Here is a 21,652-nt window from a genome sequence, read left to right on the forward strand (position 1 = left end):
AGTAACTGGTCAGCTAACATCAGAAATGCAAACATTCGGAGTGCATGCACAACAAGGGCCTTTGGCACTTTATCCACTAAGAACTAAAAATCTGGATGGGATCCTGATTTTTTTCTGTGACTGAATTCCTTGGCAGCAGTATTGTCTTGTCAGTGCTGTAACTCATGATGTCTTGGGCTAATTGTATGAATCCAGTGAAACTTGGACCTATCCTGTGTTCTTCGAAAGAACCTTCTTCCCTACTAGACTGAAGGTTGAATGATGTCCATTTGGTATGTTATCCAGCATAAGCAGCCCCAGAGTTGGTGATCCACAAAATATTTATCTTCTCAGGTACTTTAACCCATCAGTTGCATAGGGCGGGAACTCTGTTGTAGGCCAGACTGGGATGAGGGAAAAACATTAGATCTGGGGTTGGAACAGCAGAAGATGTTGAAAAGGAAGAGAATCAAGTAACAAAAGAAATAGGCAAAATGTAACAAAAAAGTAACAAAAATAAAGGGCAAAAATGTTAGCTGGAAACAATTATAAGAAATATTTCAGCTGTGAACCACATTCTAATGTTCATTTGTAATATGAGAGCAGAAAGAGTGATGAACTTGCAAGACTCTCAGCAGTTCTCTTTCCTTATGCTAGTGGCTTGTCTCCTCAGGGCAAACTTATATTGTGCGTGTTCCAAGTATCAATGCTTGGGGATACATGAAAGGGGAAAACTTAATTGTGGCAGTAATTTCAAAACAATTTCAAATGCCTTGTTTTCATTTTTCTTCCAAATACAAAGTGATAGCTTTTAGGTGGTGCTTACAATGCTGTAGGTCTGTTGCTTAGAAAAATAAAGCACATCAACTTAGATTAATACAATTGAATATTAGAATTGGAATGTATTGTGCATTGTTAATCTAGTAATCTCTAATGCTTTAGCGTCTTGCTTTTAAAGAAGCAATTGTAGGACAGTTCTTGAATTTCATTCATACAGCCAGTCTTACAGAGCATGTTAATTGCTTTTTGAATCGTAAATCATAGTTTTCTTTGCATGGTCACTTCTGTGCCTGCGCTTATCATTCCTGCAAAGGCTTAGAGCTGTAGGTGGTACATGAGTTCTACAGTGCACAAAGATTTAAAATCGTGATGCTTAGAAAGGCTATCTTTATTGAAAATGAAATGAGCACAAGACAACAAAAAATGTCTTAACATTAAGTTGTCCCACCCAGGTTTTTGTTTTTTTAAAAAAAATTCTTTATTTGGAAGATGGGTTGTCCTACCTCTCATTTGTATGTAGAAAAGAGTCAGGTAAACCAAACAGGTTTTTGATTAAACAAGAGAAAAATGTGTACTTACATGTACTGTTTTCATAGTTAATGAAAGTAATTGAAGCTTCTTGCTACTGTTGAACAAAGTATTACATTAAAACAGAAGTTTTATTTACCATCAGACTACATGACTTTCTCCTTTCAGGAAGATTTTGTAGGTTTGAATCTTAACATTCTCAAACTGCATCCTGATTTAGTAATTTTGATGACGTGAATAGTATTGATGTTTCTAGCCTCCTTGCCTCCTCTGTTACTGTGAAGAATGATCATCTAAGTACACGACGATTTTTTTGTATTGTGTGACAAAATTTAATTTACTTATTTTGTCTTTTAGGTAGAAGTAAATCTAATATGGGTTGGACACCTCTTCATCTTGCTTGCTATTTTGGACATGCTGTTGTGGTAGAGGATTTGCTGAAGGTATGTTTCTACTTGCCTGTGTGTGTAAGGCAGAAAATTCTTTGTTATGCTAGAAACAGTATTTATTCAGGTTTTTGTGATAGAAGAAAGGTGGCTTTGTAGAGAGGCAGAGCCACTCCTACAGTTTATCTGCATGTAACATGGAAATAACTGATTGTTAAAACTAAGGAATGGAATAGTTGCAGTATTAAGGTCAGCCTAGTTTACAAGGACCCAAAATAGTGACACTGGAAGTCTGTACAGTAGTGTACAGTTGTTACTCTGAACAGTGTTTACAATTATCAGTACTTATCTGACTTTCTCATGGGGTATGTGTGTTTGTCTAGGTAACCACCCAAACGTAGGAATTAAAAATGTGTATAAGTATGCGCTCATGAAAGTCTTAGCTTTTGTCAATAATGCAAATGCTTCAAGGGCCTGATCTTGCTTACTGTAGTACATAAAGTATATAATTTAGGCAGTTTCGTTTACTGAGTTGTACAAGACAGTTCAGTGTTTCAAATGCAAAATGATCTGCATTATCTACTTTTATGTTGTGCATAGAAGTATGTCCAGAATTCTGTGCAAAGTAACCGGTATGTGTTTCTTTCCAGGCACGAGCTAACATAGTTTGACTCATGATTTCTTTCTAATGTATTTGAAATAATGAACTTTGAAACGGTGAACATCTGTTGTCAAAGCTGACCTGTTTGTATTTTCATAGCCATGTTTGCACTGCATTTGCAGTTGTTTCTGAGTTTATTTTTTTTTACCCTCAGCTCTGAGTAGCTTCAACCCTAACTGTATTATACCCTATTCGTGTTTGAAAGATTTTGCTGCAGATGGAAGGAACATGCTAAACAGCCTCGAACACAGAGGTAGCTAATCTAACCTTGAATTTCATTCAGAATAAAGGCCACCAGCCATTATCATGACTCTAAAGCAGGAAATAACGCTGAGTTTCTTTGAGAAGTTCTTCTCTAGCCTACATGCTTGCTCAGTAGATAATGCTATTCTCAATCCAAGAGGGCTACTTAAAGCAAAAGGTAAAGTTTTGTCACTTAATGCATTTATCAACACTTCCAGAGTTGGAAGAGTATGTAACTTTGGCTCATGATAGAGTATTATTTGAAGAGTAAGTTGAATAATAAAGCAGGCTGTGTGCCTCTGGAAGCCCAGCATATACAGGTTGTGTCTGTGTACTTGTGCCTAGATTTTTGTGCTCAAAGAGTGAGTGAGGTATTATCCGAAACAGAGCACTGGAACTGGTCAGGTTCATTATTTAACTTTAGGCAGGCAGCAGTGACCTGGCTAAATTATGTGATGTAAACATATGTGATAGTTAAATATGTCCTGCCCTTTTTCTGACCCTTTGAGAGGTTAAGTAAAGCAGTGTAGAAGAGATCTTGAAAGAGAGAAGGATAGGATTTATTGGTTTCCTGGAACAGTGTCTGTGCAGTGCAGCTATCAGTCGTCCTGTCAGATAAAAGGTACAGGTTGGAGAAATTGCATAAGACGAGGAAAGGAGATTCAAGACAAAGATTGCAGAAGAGAAAAAGGAGAAGAAAGGTTAAGTTTCAGATGGTACCATCTTAATGCTGAAATGGAAGTTTTCACTGTAAGTGAAGGAATAGCAATAGGTGCCTAGAGAGAACAACACCACTTGCTAAATCAGGAGCACCAGGAGGCTGGTGCTACTGTGTGTACATATGTAATAATATATGTATGCTTGTTATACAGTACTACTGCAGTTCTTTCATTAAGTTGTTTTTTTTTCCCCAATGCCTACCCTCAACCAACAACCCACCCACCCCCAAATACACAACCCCACTCCCCAGCCACCCCCAATAAATGAAAACCAAACCAACACTCCCCCCCGCCCCGGGTGTTAATCTTATGTTCCATATACCACATTCTTAAAAGTGAGAGGGATACCTGGAAAAAATGCAGGAGGCTTTTCCTTTTTGAAGCAGTTTATAGAATGTTGGTTATGAAGCTTGTATATGTAATGTATCTTTGTTTCTAGGATGGCTGTGTTACAGTTCTGATATGATTTGTCCTGTCTTCCCCTTCCTCTCAGTCAGAGGGAATAACTGTGTAGTTCTTGTTGGAAGGACATTTGGTATCTTTTGGTCTTGCTGTTTAGGCTGGTGCAGCTGTGAATGTGCTGAATGACATGGGGGACACTCCACTCCATCGTGCAGCTTTCACAGGACGTAAGGTAAAATATGTTGCCTTTTTGTAAGCCTCAATTCTGGAATTATTAAAGAAGTACTAGCAATAAGATCACTTCAAAAACATGTTTGTACAGTGTCTAAAGATTATTTACCTGTTTTGGTACAGCGTGTTCAAATGACTAGGCCCATTGCCTAGCTAGTATAACTGTCCAAAACAAAAACACGGTACAAATATCTTTTCTTGAAGATGGGAGAATACTGGTCCATGGCTTTCCTTGGTATTCTTTGTCATATTTTTTTAGCTTTTTGTTGGCAAAGATTTTGCTGGCAGAGAAAGATACACAGTTGAGTGCTACAGTGGAAAAAAACCTGCTATCAGCTCTGTAACTAACTGATGTTGCTTCTGTTCTGCTTCTGCTGTGTGTCAGAGAAACTGCTGAAGCATAACGCTACCTCTAGCTGCAGGTGCTAATTACCATGTGGAAGCCAGGGTGAGGATCTCTCATCAGCTGCTATAAAGTACAACATATTAATTTGTGTTTGTGCCTGGTATGGTTGACACAGGAAAAGGAGTAGAGATTGTTTCTCCTAACTAACTGCATATTTACATAAAGAAATTTACATGGAGGGCTAAAAACTGTAGAATAGGGCACACTGGTCCATTTGATGTCTGGAAGTGCTGTTTCTTTATAGAAAACTAGAGCTAAAGAGCTTTTTATAGGCCTATAATGCAAGACTAGTTTGATTTTTCCCCCACATGCCGCCATCATTCCCAAACCAGTACTGCCTCTATGGATAACCTCTTCACCCTTCTGAAGGAGTGATTACTTAAAGTCTCTAATCAAAAGAGCCAACTGTACTATTTTTATCTGTTAAATTCAGCATTCACACCAGGTACACCAGCTTTTGAATCAGAGTGGGCCTGTTCAGCTGTAACTAATCTCTTGTTAGTTCTTTCAGCCTGACTGATGTGAGATAGAAGGTTGCAATCCTCTTAGTCCCACTCTTCAATCTCTAAAACATCCCTTCCTGTTTTTGTAAGTCAGCCATGGTGAGAAGCCGTTACACAGCTCGTTTTACAGGATGTCAGTAGCTGGAAAGCCTGATTGTGGCCTTGCTGTAACAGACATAGATAAGCAGTGTTTTTCAAATTGTTTTCCAGGAGGTGGTGATGTTACTCTTGCAGCACAATGCTGATACTTCTATTGTTAATGGGAGTGGAGAGACTGCAAAAGAAGTTACTCATGACAAAGACATAAGGAATATGTTGGAAGGTAACTTTAATAGGTCATAACCTCATTTGTTTCAAAACTTGTATATTCTAAAAGCTGATTTTCTTCTGCAAGTTACTGAAGCTCAATTGAATTTTCGCTTTAAATTTGGTTATTAGAAAGAAGAAAGTCATAGGTTTTTGTTCCTTTCTGCAGTACTGACAGTTGGAAGTTTTTTTTTTCACAATATGTCTGCAAGTGACTTGGAGAGTTAAGTATCCTGAATGCCAATAGCATTATTCAAGTAACAATTTCAGCCCTTTTGGGGGTAATACTTGGTACAGCTCTGAATGGTACATGGCAGTCAAAGCCTTAGCTCACTGGCAGAGAAAAAACTCAAGAATAGTAAGTGACTTTGTGTCAACAAAATCATTAAAAAGCAAAATTCTGAACAGTTTGCAAAGGTGGCCCATTTTTGGATCAAGTTTAGGACTTGCTATTGCAATCTTACAGGTTGTGTCAAAAGGAGAAAAAAGTAAAAACTCTTCCCCACATTTGCTCTGTTGCCTTACAGGTATTGAAAATGAGTGAAATTGTGTCCAAATACTTACATAGGCCCACTGCTTAGATTTTTGGAGATTTCAAGAACTGTGTTGCTTCCTGGTATTATTATGTGATACCCCTAAATACTGCTGAAGCTCTGTGTCCAATACCACAGACTGTGTATATGAAAAGTGAACTCTCTTCTGATTCTGCATGCAAGTTACAGATAACAGTCCTTTATGTTGCTTATCTGCTGAATTGTTAGAGAAGAATGAAATTTCTGTAGGATGATAGGAAGAGAAGAGAAACTGAAAAGAACACAGGGAAGATCTGATGGGATGTTGCATAGTTCCCCTATTTTTGCTTTTTAAAGGGAGTGAGGTTGGGTTGTGTCTAAAAAAAATAATAACATATATATGTGCGTGTGTATACACCTTTACATATCTTGTCAAATATTACATGTATTGAACATATTTTTGCTCTGACGTAGACTTTTCTGAATAAATATTTCATTTATACCCATCTCAGATAATACTGGAAACGCTTGTTTTGATACAGTTTCTTAAATGCTGTACTTTATGTGCTACTTCATTGAAACTGACCTTAAATTTGGTTTTTTTTTTTAAATAGCAGTGGAAAGGACACAAGAAAGGAAACTGGAAGAAGAACTCTTAGGAGCAGCAAGAGAGGGGGAAATGGGGAAGCTGACTGCCTTGGTAAGAATTCAAGTACTTGTAATACTTTTGTGTGAAGTGGTTCAAGCCATAATGCTAATGTAACAACATAAGACATTAGGCCTTGCATTCCAAAGTGCTGTGACTTCAGAACATTACTGCTGTGGACTGTGGTATATTGGTAAAGTGCCAAACCTTCAAGGGTTTTCCAGCCTTCCTGTTGGAGACTGAAAAACAGTGTTTTTTAGCTTCTCTCGTGTTTCTAAATACTCTTCATTTAGTTGTAAATAGCAGTTCTAGATCTACTGGTGTAAGCTGGTTATGTTTTTGTGGATACTTTAATGTCGTGGGTGCCTAGGTTTCCACCATAGTATGGCCTATTTTAAATCTTGAAAGTAAGCTTTTGTTGTTAGCACCCATTGCAGCTGAAGTCTCTGTAGTTTTTAATGGACAGTCAACATCCATTTTAATGGACGACATCAAATTCAGTGCGTAACACAATTTCAGGCTGAGCAGGAATTGAAAACTGTTATGTGCACATGTGCACACTCATAGTAATTCAAACTGAACAATACCGTGGAGTGGAAAGGTTATTGGAGAAGCAAATCAAAGAAGAATTGAGGCTGGAGGGTGCCAATTCCTGTTTGCAGAGCAGAATCAGCTAGAGCAGGTGACCTAGGACCATATCCAGATGGGTTTTGAAGCAGGGTCTCAATGCTTGAACTCAGGCTTTTGTGAGTCCTGAAGAGTTTCCTTGGAAGTAAGACATGCAGTGTGGAATACTTTCTACCTGGTTAGCACCTGTAATAATACCTTTTAAGACATCAAATCAGTCTGAATACTTCTGCTTTCTTCTACTGGAAAATTCACAAATTAGAGATTTGTATTTTGAGAAATTTGAAATTCTTTTCTGTCTAGAAGACAGAGTGAACACTTATTCAAAATTTGTTATTTCCATTCTCTAAATTTGTCTCTCCTAGTCTGAAGAACCCTTGTCTTTCTAACTCCTCCTTGCATGGAAAATTTTTAAATCTTTGGTCATCCTTGTCATTCTTATTTGTACATTTTGTACTGTCCTCTTTGAAATGGAGAGAGAACCAGAGCTGTACACAGTACTTAAGATGTAGAATAATAGTGTGTTAATTCACTGGTATGATTGTATTAATTGCAATTAATACATTGGCATAAGGATCTGTTCTTGATTGTAGTAACTTGTAACATCTGTTGCATGCCTGCTGACTAAGCATTAAACTGATGCAGAAAAAATAAGAAAAAGGTGACTCCTCATAGAAGTCTGTCATTAAAGAACTGTGCTTTTTCTCATGTACCATGTAACCATGCATGCACATGTAACTGTTCCTGTGAATGTTTTAATTTCTAAGTGATTTTTTAAAATATTTTGTATCATTGAGATCTGTATTTGTGAGGACAGATATATGTTGACCTCTAAAACTTTTCAAAGTACTTATCACATTCTTGACCCTGAGGCAGTTCTTAAGTCATAACAGGTGTTTCTTGGAATCCTTCAGTGAGTCCTTGGACCTGTGACTGTTGAATTACAATTTTAATACTTCCACCGATTCTTGAGGAAGTCCAAAGAACTTTTTCCACTTACAGCTCTGTGGTGTAAACCTTCCTGACTTTCCTACTCTTAGGTTAATACCTCTGTGGAGAGCTGGTGTAGCTCTTCTGAGCTGCCCTTTGTCTTGAGAATTCCTCATACTTACCTACTGATTTTCAGGCCTTTCTGCTCCTAGTGTATCTTTTATTAGCAGACTGTTATACTCATGAAACATTGGCTGCTTACGTCTGCTTTTATTGAGACCTAACACACCAGAATTCAGTCTCTACTGCCCTGCTTTTGGAACAGTGTGCCACTTACTTGAAAGATACGCTTTTATTGTTAATTCTCCTTTATCTTGATTATTTTTACCGAAAAACTGTACTGCATATTGTAACACATGGAAGAGATAATTTAACAGTGCAGTTCCTCTAAGCTTTCTAATTGCGCTTCAGATCTAATTTTTTTCCCTTCTTTTCCAGCATGCACTTTAACTTTACAGCTGCTCATTCTATTGAAGTTTCTTTAAGTCAAATGATAGCGTTGGCTTTTGTGTGTCTCTTCTGTCAAGATTCTTATAAGATCCCAGTGTGTTTTGTGTTTTGCTATTAAAAGCTAGACCTTCAGTAGTTGAACCTTAACCCAAGCTTTTTAGTCTACTTGAACCAAAACTAGTGTGTTCTTCCTAAGAGTTCTCAAAAACATACTGTACGTTTGCTGAAATGACTGGAGAGCTTTTTATGTCACTGAGTCAATGCACAAAACTTCCTTCAAAATACTTACAATATGGTGTAAGCTGCTGAAAGCACAGGCGTGCAGCTTAAAAGGTCAGGCAAGAAGTCAGGAGGCAGAGATAAGGCAGATGTAAAACAACTGGTTGGAAAGAGCTAAAACCTAGGAATCCTCAGGAAGTATTTGACCTCAGTATTAATGATATTATACTCCCCCAAGCTGTCTGTTCTTGACTTGTGTTCTTTTCAGTTGAACTGTAAATAACAGCTGCAGGAGTTTATCCTTTATTTGACTAGTACTGAAGCACTTTTAAGGTGGTTACTGTTGATGCTACGTTGAATTGCTCCAATGGGTGTTCTGTTGTTATGAGTAATTTCTCTTAAGATAGCATATAGCTAATGCAGAAGGCTTAAATCGAGTTTCTCTAAAGTTGTCATGCACTGCTTGTCACTGCTTAACAGTAGCATAGCCTTTCTATTAAGGTAGTCCCATTTGGCTTGGAATGGTTTATATTGGAAGGGACCTTTAAGGATCATAGCATCCAACCCCCTTGTACACATCCAGTAGCCATATATCTGAGTAGAAGTGTTGTATTTTAGGGCACTTGGTAGTGTCATGCTTAATGACCCTTCTCTTTGAGGACAGCTTCTCAAAGCATTCATATTATGTCCAGGTAGAACTTGGGTTTCCTCTGTTACATAGTTGCTCTAACCTTAATTTCCGCAATAGTTAGACTTCAGAGTGCAGTGGAACTGTTTGTGTAACAGACTGCCTGTACTAGGAGCTTCCATATGGTGTATGATAGCTCTGTCACTGAGACTGGCAAGCCTGCCACCCTTCTGTATGAAGTTCTTACTGTCTGAAACAGGGTGACAACACAGGATTTAGCACTGGCCTGTGCTGACTTTTAGACTGTGCCTGGGAGTCTTCTAGAGGAAACAGTAAATTTTGACAGTAGAATCATACAGGATCATTCTAGCATTGTAGTTCAGTCATTCATATTGCTGGGCAACTCTCTCTGGCACTGTGCAGCTGACCAGGATAAATGTTTCATGTTGTGCAGCAGAAGGGATTATAGCAAACAAAAAACTGAGAAGTTCCTTACTCTAGCCAAACATCTTGCTTAATTGCTGTAGTCCTTGCCCTTCTCATAATACTTGCTACATGCCCTCTTTGTTGCCAGATCTGCACTGAAGCATCCTAGTTAGGAAAAGCTAACTTTCAAAAGAATGAACATGGCACCTGGGGAGAAAAAATAATAAGTAAGCAAAACTTTTTTTTTTTCCCAGTTGAACAAACCCAAACCACCTGATATCAACTGTACAGATCAGATGGGGAACACACCATTGCATTGTGCAGCATATCGTGCCCATAAGCACTGTGCATTGAAACTTCTAAAAAATGGAGCAGATCCTAAAATAAGAAACAAAAATGGTAAGTACCAAATGAAAGTACATAAAGTGTTAAGAGGAGACAAATTCAACAGCATCTATAAGCTATGTTACTTATCACTCAGCGTTCAGGGAAAATCTTACAGTGCTTTAAAAGCTTTGTATCACAAATAAAAGAAGCCCAACACTGACCAGATTGCAAGAGACTTAAGAACTGTAGCAAAATACTTAGCATATAGCTGTTATTTTCCAAACTTACCCATTCCTAGAAAATTTACCTGCTGTATGTCGTAACCATGAAATGTATCTGACACTTGTTTTCTTGATGCTAAACACTGAACACAGGTAACAAGGAGTGGTAAGTTTGAAGAGGTGCTCCAGACAAAGTGACTCTTCAGAAGGTGGCTTCTAATGGGAGCAAATCCAGGAGAACTTTACTCGGATGTTATGCAAACTGTGTACTTGTCATCTGATTAAAAATGTCTCTGTCTTGATATTTGTGAGTGTTCTGAACTGTTCATTTTTAGCTCTTCAGCTATAAAAATCTTAAGTAAAAGCAGAAGCCTCTCTGTGGCAAGTAGAACTCTGAAGGACAGTTCAGTGCACTAAAGTTCAGAGCCTTTCTATTCTTCTGCCTCTGAGGAGTTTATATTCCCCAGTTCCTAGTAAATGTAGATGCTTGTGGGACCAAACTTTAATGGGTAAACAGAGTGTCAGATTGTTTTTAAGTTAAGTACATCTAGGTTTGTTTGCATCAAATTCTCATGCCCCATCTTGATTACTAAACAGATCAGACACCCTGTGATCTAGCCCAAGGTGCCGAAATGAAACTGATACTGGGAGGTAAAACCGGAAAGGTAGGAGCTTTTATATCCACTTCAAATTCCGAGGCTGTCTAGTTGGAGCTATTCCTACATGAGCTTTAATTTCTATGCAGGTTATCAACAAACCTCTGAGACGATATGAAGGTCTCCTATGGAAGGTATGTCTTATTTCCTGTTCTAAAATAGCTTGTAAAATCTCAAAGTGTGTCAGTATGTGCTTTTCTGCACTTCAGTAAGAACTGATGCATGATGGAACTTTTCAATAATACATTTGTTAAATTACTTTAGTCTGGTATATTGGATAAATTGTAGATGGGCTGGCTGGGTGGAGCAGTTACTAGATTCATGGCACTCTGACCTTAACCTCAGTCCCTAAAGTCTCCATTTCTTGGTAATTTCTGTGGCAAAGCTTAACTGTGGTTAGTTTGTATTCCTTGTCTGTGTGATGGGCAAAATGGGTTTTGGTTTGTTTCTTTTTCTTTCCCGAATAGATGTCTTTAATCTATGAATAATATAATATCTTTCATAATCTATTGCTAATGTTTTGCCACAAGTTCTCCACCTTCTGGAAATTTTAAAACTTTGAGGGAAGATGCCAATCAAATGGTTGTTTCAAGTTTGTTTTGCTCTGATACTCAAGTGGTTATTTTTTTCCTTGCTTAAACAAAAAGGTTTCTCAATTTTCTACATAAATACTTAATTTTTATTTTCCTTAATGAAATCTTTGAAGTTTTCTTCAGTGTAAATTTTCCTAGGTATTCACTCAAAATTGTAATACAAGAAACTGTTTTTAAACCAGGACTATATACTAAAGCTTGTGGAAGGTAAAATATTGTATTTGGATATCCCAGTGTGTTTTGTTTCTTATTTGCTTTTACAATGTAGAATTTTGTGGTGATCAACAACCCCTGTAATATTAAAAAAATCAGCATTTTAATATTTAATATTTAAGTTCTAACTGAATAACAGGCTCAACAGCACTTTTGTCTTTAGATATTTCCAAAAAAGAGAATAGCACTGTAACTGTGAAGTATTCTCACGTTGCTGTGATCACCAAGATATGTAAAACCTGAAATGTGTTCTTAATGACTACCAGTTCTATGTAAGAGCCTTCAAGCTAACTCTTCAGCTGTTAACCTTACCTGGCCTTTTACAATTCTTCTGGGTTTTTTAGAGCTCACGATTTTTTGGTTGGAAACTCTACTGGATAGTTCTAGAACATGGAGTCCTTTCCTGGTATCGGAGACAGTAAGTTCTGTGTTTAAATTTCTGAAAAGCGTTTTGAATTCCTGTCTTCACTTTATTAAATCTCTTTTTCTTTTAAAGAGCTGATGCAGTGAATAATGATCATCGTCAGGGATGCAAGCATCTGACACAAGCTGTCTGCACGGTAGGAAGTGAAATTACTTCTGTCTACTGGCTTTTCTGTATCATGGTAGTCCATACCTAGGCAATGAAAACTTCAGCTAGGTTGGTAGGCATCCCTAGTTTATAAAAAAGGGAAAAAGCTTGTGGTGTTGCAAAAAAAAGCTAGTTCTTTTCAAGCAAAGTATTCTTATATGTAAAGTGGCCATAAAGCTCCTTCACTTCTTCCTAAAGTCTTCAAGATTTAAACAAACATAAGGCTTCCTAAAACCATGCCACTTCAGTTGTGCAAAACAACTGTTTGGGGCATGTGATACAGAATAGCAAAGCTCTAGTTCCTCCCGTAGCTGTCGTTGGCTACTTGTGACTGATTGTGTAACTTAAGCTGATCTCAAGTTGCAGAGATGATCAATTCTGAAGGTGATTTTTTGAAAACTTTCTTAAATTCTATTATGCTTGTGGGTATTCCTTTTGGAAGGGGTGAACAGAGGACAGAAGAAAAACAGGCCAGGTGTCATTTATAATACAAAGGAAGACGAAGTGTGTAAGGAAAAATGCATTTAGAATCATTTCAATACTTTTTGTTTTAGAAGTAAACCTGTCCTAGTGGATTGGCACAACAAGTTCTTTTAAACTACAGTTATATATACGCTTAATACATGAAAAGTCACTCTTACTTTCCCGTATCTACAAATTCCTTAATATTGGTGGTCTTGCACCATTGCTGTGATTTTTGTCTGAATCAAGTGGTGCAAATGTAGTATTTTGACATAACCTCTATATTCTCATTCAAGATGTAAAGTGCAAGACAGCATACTTTGCAAAACTGTTCTGACCAGGTTTTGTAAACAATAGTTATTTTGTGTCAAAACTGAAGCAAAACCATCTGATTTGGAAGTAATTCTCCTCCTTGGTTACTCCTAAGTGTTCTCTTTTCTTACTAATTCATTATACTAATTTTGTGTTTTCTCCACAATGCTTTAGGTAAAATCTACAGACAGTTGCTTCTTTTCTGTCAGATGTTTTGATGACACTGTTCATCGTTTCAAGATTCCTAAAAATAGCCTTCCTTCTCAGACTAGAGAGGTAATAATGACTCTCCATCAAAGACTTTAAAATCTAATTTCCGTAATGAATAATTTGCGTACTACTTGCTGTGAATGCATTAGCAGTGGGTTCAGTATCTTGATCACCAGGACTTGGTAACATAAGTGCAGATACTGAATCTTGTAGCATGACTATAGACTAAATAGCAAAAATGGACAGATTGTCATTCTGTTTTTTAGAATTATTGCCACCCTGTTTTCCAGGTCTGTGCCTGTATTATGTTCTTAGTCTAACTACCTCTTTTTCTTTTCCATGTGGTAAATTTCTATTGCAACTTCCTTTTGTTGCACTTTCTTTCATCGTTTGTTATCCTAAACAAAAGTGTTTAATGGTACGTTCTACTCTTAGCCATCCTCCTAGATGACTTAATTATATTTTCTTAAAAGATGGGCCTGAAACAAGAGCATAACTTTTTTTTTAGGGTTATTTGTAGTGTATTTACTATTGTGCTTCTGTAACTGTACTAACATGATGAAGTAGTGGTGGAGGCAACTGGAGTACTGCGTCCAGTTCTGGGCTCCCCACTAAGATGATTACAGGGACAAGAGCATCTCTAATACTAGGAAAGGCTGGGAGTGCTGGGATTGCTGAGCCTAGGGGAGAGAGGCTCTGGGGTATCTTATCAATATATGTAAATACCTGAAGGGAGGGTGCAAAGAGGGATGGAGCCAGGCCCTTTCCAGTGATGCCTGGTGACAGGACCAGAGGCGATGGGCACAAACTGAAACACAGGACATTCCCTCTGAACATAAGAAAAAATGTGAGGGTGACCGAGCACTGACACAGGTTGCCCAGAGGTGCTGTAGAGTCTCTATTCTTGAAGATATTCTAAAGCCATCTGGATGTGGTCCTGGACAACCAGCTCTAGGTGGCCCCGCTTGAAGCGGGGGAGTGGGGGTGGGGGCTGGCCCAGATGACCTCCAGAGGTCCCTGCCAAACTCTGCCACTCTGATGTAATGAACAAGAAAATAATCTACCTCTTAATTATGATAGCGCTTCGGGTTTTGTAAACAGTTTGTCACACATAAGGCAGCAGACTTTGTCACAGGGATCTTGCTGTCTGAATGGAAAACAAAAGATGCAGAACACATTCCCTACAGTCTTTTCTTAATTGGTGCAACTTTTTTCTGTGTGACTTTGGGTAGGCTGAGGGGTGGGTTATGTTTGTGCTTAAAGTTTAATCAGATAAGTCTGTGACAGTCTGACCACAGAGTATCTCATCTTCAATACAGGTAACCATTTTTAATAATCTTATTTTCTGCTTATTAAGATGTCTCATGTTACTAATTTATATCTCACATCAATAGAAAATTTTGATTTTTTTCTTTTGCATGTATGCTGTTGCCTTCTGGGGATGACCTTTCAAATGTGTATTAACTCTGGGTTTTTTTGTTCAGAGTTGGCTGGAAGCAATAGAAGACCACTCTGCTTATAGCACTCATTACTGCACACAAGAACAGTTGAGTAGTGATGATGAGGATGATGATACAGTATCTGTTACAGATCTACAGGATACTTTGAAAGTATGTCTCAAGTACTTACTTGGCTCGTGCATCTAGGCTGTTGCAGTTTAGTATTGTTGTGTGTTGAAATGCTTTAGTGTACTTTCAGCTAAAATTAATGATTCTTTTGTCCCATGGATGCATAAGTGCTGCTTGTATTTGTACTGCTTACTGTCATGTACTCCTGTTCGGACTATGTGTAAAATTATGTTAATCTACAGCTAAAGGGCTGTGGTTTTCAGTTTTACCGGCATTTACTGCAAGGTAGACAGTTGCTTGAGACTTTCAGCCAGGAGAGGGAGCCTTGTGTACTCTGTTTGGTGACACCAAAACTGCAGGATAACAAAAATAACCTTCAGCGACCTCTACCTCTATAAAGCAGGCAATGGAATGGCTTAGAAATGAACCTCAGGTCACATTAGATGTGTTGTACAGTGATCGCAGAGACCTGCAATGGAAATGAGTCTTCCTTGATAATTAGAGCATTCAGTCTGTTTCTTGCTTTTTGCCATATGTATACTTCTAAAAGCTTTTACTCTAAGGAAAAGTTGACACTGCCATGCAAAAATCTTCATGAGACTGAACTCCAAGTGGCTTGTACCATACCTTTTGGTACAAGAACTTGAAGTGGTTCATGGCAGAACAGAGACGGGAGGTAGCTGGTGCTGGCAGTTCCCAGCAGCCTATGGAAGAAGATGGTATTATCTAATAGATAACTGTCTCCAAGTTCAAATGCAGGCTTGGAATAGGATCTTGGGGTGGATTCCTGCATGTCACTGTACTTGCTGTACATCAGTTAACCTATGCATTTGCTTACTTTTGGCCTCAGGTTTGTCAAAGAACAAGCATTGGCTCTTCTGGGTTTTCAAACTTTTTAATAAAAAAGGGGAGGAAATGCAAAAGTGGTACATTCAACATCCTTTGGTGTTTGGTTTGCTATGCTAATTTAAACAAAAGCTGGTCAGCAATATAATGTGCATAAATCTTCTGTTTGCTTCTGTGACTTTAGAGGGGCTTCAGGTAATTTTTTTCAGATTTAATGTGTCTGTCACTGGGAATCTTTGTTAAGTTTTAATGCTCTCCAAGTTTAAACATTTCAATATAGTTGATGGAGAATAAACATACACTTCCCTCAGAACAAGGCATTTCTGAACTAGCTATCCTTGCTGTCTTTCAGAAAGCACAAGCATGCCAACAAAGACTCAGTAAAGAGATTTCGGATTTCCTTGCAATGGTTAAATCTTTGGATGCTGCAAAAGGTAAAACTTATTCTTCTAAAATGCAGTTTGTTAGCAGGCAACTATTTTCTTTTAAGCAGCACGTGCTTTAATCTGAAATTAAATTTTCAGGAGCTTGAAAATATAGGATTGTCTTCCTCATTGAAAAAGCTTCAAATAAAGTAACATTATAGTAACTGCTAAGAACTAAGATTTCAGATTTGGAGAAATGACTAATAAGTACATTTATTGAAAGGAGCTTTCTGTGGCTGCAAATGTGAAACTGCCATTAGATACAGTGCTTACTGAGTACTATCACATAGGGGTTCGCTTTGAAGGTTTAAAAAGAATCTGTAGTTGGTAGCTTATTGCAGAGCATAAGTGTCCCCTGACAGCTACAAAGAGCTAGCTGTCTTACTAAAAAAAAAAAAACTTGTAGTGAGTAGAAATACAATGAAAGCTGAGGCATGATAGACAGGATGTGAAGTGAAATCACAAAACTATACAAGGAACTGGAGCCATGGTGTGATGGAATATATTCCACAGACTTCTGTGAGTTTTATGCCAGATTTGAACTTCTTGGGCTTCATTTCTATATAATAAATCTTGATGTGTACCTGGATTTTTGAAGCATAACTGCCAAAAAATAGCACAGGCATCAGGCTGTTAAGAGTTTAGAACTGGTTTCATTTAATGTCTGAAACATGTACACAAGTTGCTCATGTACTAAACTAAACTAAGGAGTTCTGTAAGAGTATGTAACTGTTGTTCCTTGTGAACATGAGTCCTAGTTACATATTGTGACTAAAATTTATGAAGCTCAAACTAGACAACAAGTTGTTTATCTGTACAAATCCTAGTCTGTAAGAGAACAAGTTTCAGGTGGAAAAAAATTCTTCCTTTTCCATCCCTGTGGCCTCCCAAAAGGAGTCTAAACCCCAGCTTTTTCTCCATATGCTACTGTGTAAGTTACTGCATGATGTTAACATATCTTGCACTAACTGAATTCTTACCGAATTTTTATTTCACAAAGAAAAGTAAGGTTTTACAATACATATGAGTGTTTTATTGGGAAGCCTTTGTAATTAATAATACAATAAAATCTGAATTAGTCACAAAAAAAGCAGTTTGAAAATTAGTATGAAGTGGAAAAATTTCTCTTGGGTAGATGTAGAGGCAGCTTCTCTGACCCCATATTGCTGGCCTGAAGAACTAGTGAGGATACTCACTACTCTTAAGAAATACACAGCTTGAGTAACCAAAACCCATAGTAAAGCAAAACCAGATACTGTCTCTTTCCTAGAAACTGCTAGTCTTGGCCAATAGCAGGCATAAGTTCCTGTTTTCATCCTAATGAATGTTTGTGACTTGACAGGTCAGTAAACTGTTTCCACATTCATGTGTAACTTCTGTGGGTCTTAACAGAGAGAACTGCTGCAGCTCTCCCAGTTCTCACATTAGGTTGATGTGGTATCTTTAAAGTATTTGACTCCCCTGGCTCCAGAAGAATGCAGATTTCAAGTTAAATGTTCTTCCATGTGGAACATCTCCTAAAAGCTTTTGAGTAATAAAAAAGGCTACCTTAGGACCTGTACTCACTCACTGTGCTGCCCCTTCTTCTAGAGGTGCTAGCTGTTCTTGATAGCTGCTCTAAGTAGAGACCTCTAATTCCTAAGTCAGTAGTGAGATGTGGTATCAGACACCAATTAGTGTGTGGATATGTACTGTATCTTGTCCTGCATGAGCAGTATAAATTGCAAAATATTCAAGAACTGTCACTGCCAGACTACTTAGTCTATATTGTTATAGCATCAACTTGAAGCACCTGTGTTACTAAATGGTGTCAACTGATCCTGGAGTCTGTGGCCTCTAAATGAACCCTTATTTTAATTGTAACAATTATGCTTCCTGAGAGAATAGTTTGCATGACTTCTGAGGAGTTGCTGCACATCATAAATCTTCAAAGATGAACTCAAATATTAAATAACTTCTACTGGCTGATTGGGTTATCATGGTTTTCTGCTGGTTCTAGGCATGTAGCTGCTGCTATAAATGGTCACAGAAGTCAGGATGTGAGGTACTGTTGCCCTGCAAGCAGTGCTACTTATCCAGAAGATGAGTCCACTAAAATAAGATTTCCTTCCCCTTTTATTGATCAGTGCACTTGTAAGTCTCCATCTATTTTTTCAAACCTAAATCTCCAGCTGCACTGTGGAAAATTTTTTCTGTTCTATGTAATACTGTGGCAGAAGGCAAAAGGAGCTACATTTCTCACTTACATTAAACCAGTGCAGTTTCCTTTGTATTTGAATTCTGTCAGCTGGCAATTCTGAGGCTCTTAGATCTAGAAAGTGGTTAAAAGGAGATTGTTGCTAGTAACTTTCCAGTGTGTTGCTGCCATAGCTTACTACCTCTGTTTTCTAAGCCATGCTGAAAGAGAAACTTGATCCATTCATGTGCCATTTATACCAGTACTAGGGAAAGAATGCAAAAGAAAGAACTTACGTTCCCTCCGTGCTACTTTTCCTTGCCCTTTCCTCACACAGATCTTGCAGTTCACCAGCCTTCCTGTAGGATATGAATGTTATACCTGTATTACTTGGAGGAAAAAATAATTAAAAGAATCCTGCAATTTACAGTGTCCCCCTAATGCTACTAATCTTTTGTGCTTTCAGGAATATCTTCTCCCCTCCTGCAAAAAGTTGATGTGGTCTCTGAAGTATCCCAGGAAACATGTGAGGCCCTGGCTGACTGCCTCAACCTATTTGCAAAGCAAGAAGGGGTATGTATTGTGCTGCATGAGTCTATAAAGGGTTGAATGGCTTAGTATATTTTGCTAGTTCCCTGCTTACCTGTTACAAAAATAAATACGCAAACACATAGATCTTCATATTGTTGGTAAGCTGTCCTTTTGCATGCTGAATGTGATGAAAACTCATGCTTTTAAAGAAAGAGTAGCTAAGTTCCTCTACAAAAGGATATCTTACTATTGAGTGTTCAGAAGAGACACAGATTTTTCTTACAAACTACTGCTTGTAAGGTTCAAACTGAATGCTTGAATTCAATAAGGCAGTTGCTTTGCTGATTTGAAGGTTAAAATTTTGAGATTTTTTTTTTTTTCTTGTACTGGCTAACTGAATTGTTGAACAATACTGCTTCTGAATTTGTTTTTCAGACCATGTGCTTGGTGGGTGTGCAAATGCTATCTATTGAACTTGGCTTTCCCAGTGACAAATGTATGGTGTTAAACATCATGCAAATGCTTCAATTTGCAAATGTATGTCAAACTGATTAATTTATGGGTTAGGATATCTGGTGTTTCTCTCCCCTCTTGAAGATACCTTAGTCCGTGGAATAAACTTGTCTTTCTGTATTGTAGTAACAGTAATTGCTTAGTTAGGCTTCTGTTGTCGTCAGTAAGCTGTTTCAAAATGAGGTTTGTGTTGGTGCTGTTAGTCTTCCAGTTCTTTAACAGTGAGCTGCAAACACTGGCTCCATTGTCTAGGGCTGGTTTAAGATACATTTTTTTTTCCCTCATTCCTTTCCAATTCTTCTTGTCTTCAGTCACGAGTCTTCTAGACTTGCTTGAGTCAAACTCTGGCAGAGTGGAACAAGCATTGCTTTTTTACAGTGAGGGTTTTTTTCTTTAAGAAAATCTAATATTAAAGTTGACAGTTCCATTTGTGGATGAGGGGGAAATTGTTACAACAGTGGGTGTATAGTGTTAGTTAGTATTCCTTAACTGTGTTGGCATCTTGCTTCAAGCCAGACTAAAATAGCTTTCCAGAGTAGAGTATGGCAAAACATATGGTGAAATTGTAATTTCACCTTACTTGAACTTGAACAGTCTCAGTAGGTGTTGTAGAGGCCTTATTTTAATCTGGAAGCACTAGGTTTCGGCACAGAGGGATAGGCTGAGGTGTGAACTCAAATTTCCACCATAGCTAGTGAGATCAGTTGGTCATGACAAGGCAATGTGATTGTGGAGAGTTTTGCGTCTTGATATTTTTAAACTTAACTATTGCAATTCCAGAATGTAATATAGGCTTTTAAAGATGCCATAAGCTCATGAGGGAAATTACAGCAGCAATCTCTTCCTAAGACTTGAACCTTTCCAAAAAGTTATGTTCCTTGAGCATTACTGTTATTGAACCCACAGCATTTGGGTTTGTTGTCCATTGTAAGAAAAGGCCCTGTTTTTTGCCATTCAGTGTTGATTTCTAGGCTGCAGTTCTGCTGGCATCGCAAAAAAAATATATTGGGTTCTGTATTGACAAGTGATAGGACCCCAATTAAATGCTTTAATATTCCTTCCAAGTAGATAAGTATCAAACTCTAATATAAAAACACTTGTGTAAAATACTCTAAAAAAAAAAAATATCTTTAGTGTTTGTTTCTCTTCTGATCATGATCTTCAATAATGAAGTTAAGGCTTAGGTGTTGTCAGTGTTTGGGACCAACTTCCGTGAATGCTCTGGCAATAATTGGCTGCTGTCGACTTGAAACTGCTGAATGACCTTCAGGAAGGATAACTCTGCAACTGTTGTCGAAAAGCTTCTTTCCTGCCTGTCCTGTTGTCTCCAGGCAACTGTTTGACTGCAGCTTGTCTTACAGGGGCTTCCTGTGAGTAGAGAGGAATTAATTGCTCCGTGAGACCTTTCAGTTGTAGTGTATGTGTCCCGTGAAATCTGGTTCCCTCTAGGATGAACATTTTCTCAAGCTTCTTGGTACCTTTTTTATCTTGCCACTTTAAGGAGAATTCTTTTCCCTCTAACTTAAATTGTCAGCATACCAGAAGCCACTGTTTGACTAATGAGGAGAGGCTGGGCTGCTAGCTTCCGTAAGGATAACCCCAGCGAACATGCTTAGTCTTTTAGAGAAAACTTCTTTGTTTAGCCCACTGCTGCGCTGTGTAAATTGTAGCGTAAGCGTGCAGCCTGCAAATGGAACTGCTAATGCAGCACTAAAGAGGAAAAAAAAGACGGCGAGCTCCAGCCTCCTCCGCTTGCCTTAGAAATGGTGCATGAGCGTGACCGCGGAACGCTCCATCTGTCCGGTGCCGCTCCTTCCCCCAGCGCCGCTGTCCGCGGCGGCGGGGACGCTTCCGAGCGGCTGCGGGACAGCGCGGCCGGGTTCCTCGCCCGGGGGCGGGCCCGCTGCGGTGCCGGCTGCGGGAGCGGGGTCCCCGCAGCGCCGTGCTGCCCGCCACCCGTGCCGGAGAAGGCGTGACCTCGCCGCCCCGCTCGGCGGGAGCTGCTGCGACGCCGCAGAGGGGAGCGGCGACGGCGCTTCCAAAAATAGCCCACTGCGGCGGGGCTCCGTGCGGGGCGGCCCGGCGGGCTGCGGGACCCGCCGCGGCCCATGAGCGGCGGGCGGATGGCCCGGCCCCGGCGGCGGGGCGGGGCGGCGCGGCAGCGCTCGGCCTGTCGGGCCATTTTTAGCCGGGCTGGGAGCGGGCCCGCCCCGCTATTTCGGGTCGGCCTCCTCCGCCCCTTCTCCGTGCCCCGCGCTCGGCGGGACCCGCCGGCCCTGGCGGGGCGCGGGCTGCGCGGCGGGCGCCACCCCCCGCCCTGCCCGGCCCTGCCCTGCGCCGCGCCGCGCTGCGCGCCCTGGTGCAAGGTGAAGGGGCCGCCCGCCGC

The 21,652-nt window shown here is 39.3% G+C and overlaps 1 protein-coding gene across 6 annotated transcripts in view; it reads left to right on the forward strand.

Annotated features, from left to right (window-relative positions):
- Window positions 1–21,652, forward strand: part of OSBPL1A (oxysterol binding protein like 1A) — a 78,535-nt gene that overhangs the window by 9,135 nt on the left and 47,748 nt on the right. For all 6 annotated transcript variants that reach the window (XM_080380580.1, XM_080380578.1, XM_080380579.1 and 3 more), the window contains 13 exons: window positions 1,645–1,730; window positions 3,856–3,930; window positions 5,049–5,160; window positions 6,271–6,356; window positions 9,897–10,041; window positions 10,788–10,855; window positions 10,936–10,980; window positions 11,997–12,070; window positions 12,149–12,212; window positions 13,172–13,273; window positions 14,692–14,817; window positions 15,974–16,055; window positions 18,689–18,795. In XM_080380580.1, the coding sequence (XP_080236706.1) occupies window positions 1,645–1,730; window positions 3,856–3,930; window positions 5,049–5,160; window positions 6,271–6,356; window positions 9,897–10,041; window positions 10,788–10,855; window positions 10,936–10,980; window positions 11,997–12,070; window positions 12,149–12,212; window positions 13,172–13,273; window positions 14,692–14,817; window positions 15,974–16,055; window positions 18,689–18,795 (1,172 nt within the window). The remainder of the gene's footprint in view (window positions 1–1,644; window positions 1,731–3,855; window positions 3,931–5,048; window positions 5,161–6,270; window positions 6,357–9,896; window positions 10,042–10,787; window positions 10,856–10,935; window positions 10,981–11,996; window positions 12,071–12,148; window positions 12,213–13,171; window positions 13,274–14,691; window positions 14,818–15,973; window positions 16,056–18,688; window positions 18,796–21,652) is intronic.

This window comes from Falco punctatus (assembly GCF_963210335.1).
Source record: "Falco punctatus genome assembly, chromosome: 3".
NCBI classification, from domain to species: Eukaryota; Metazoa; Chordata; class Aves; order Falconiformes; family Falconidae; genus Falco; species Falco punctatus.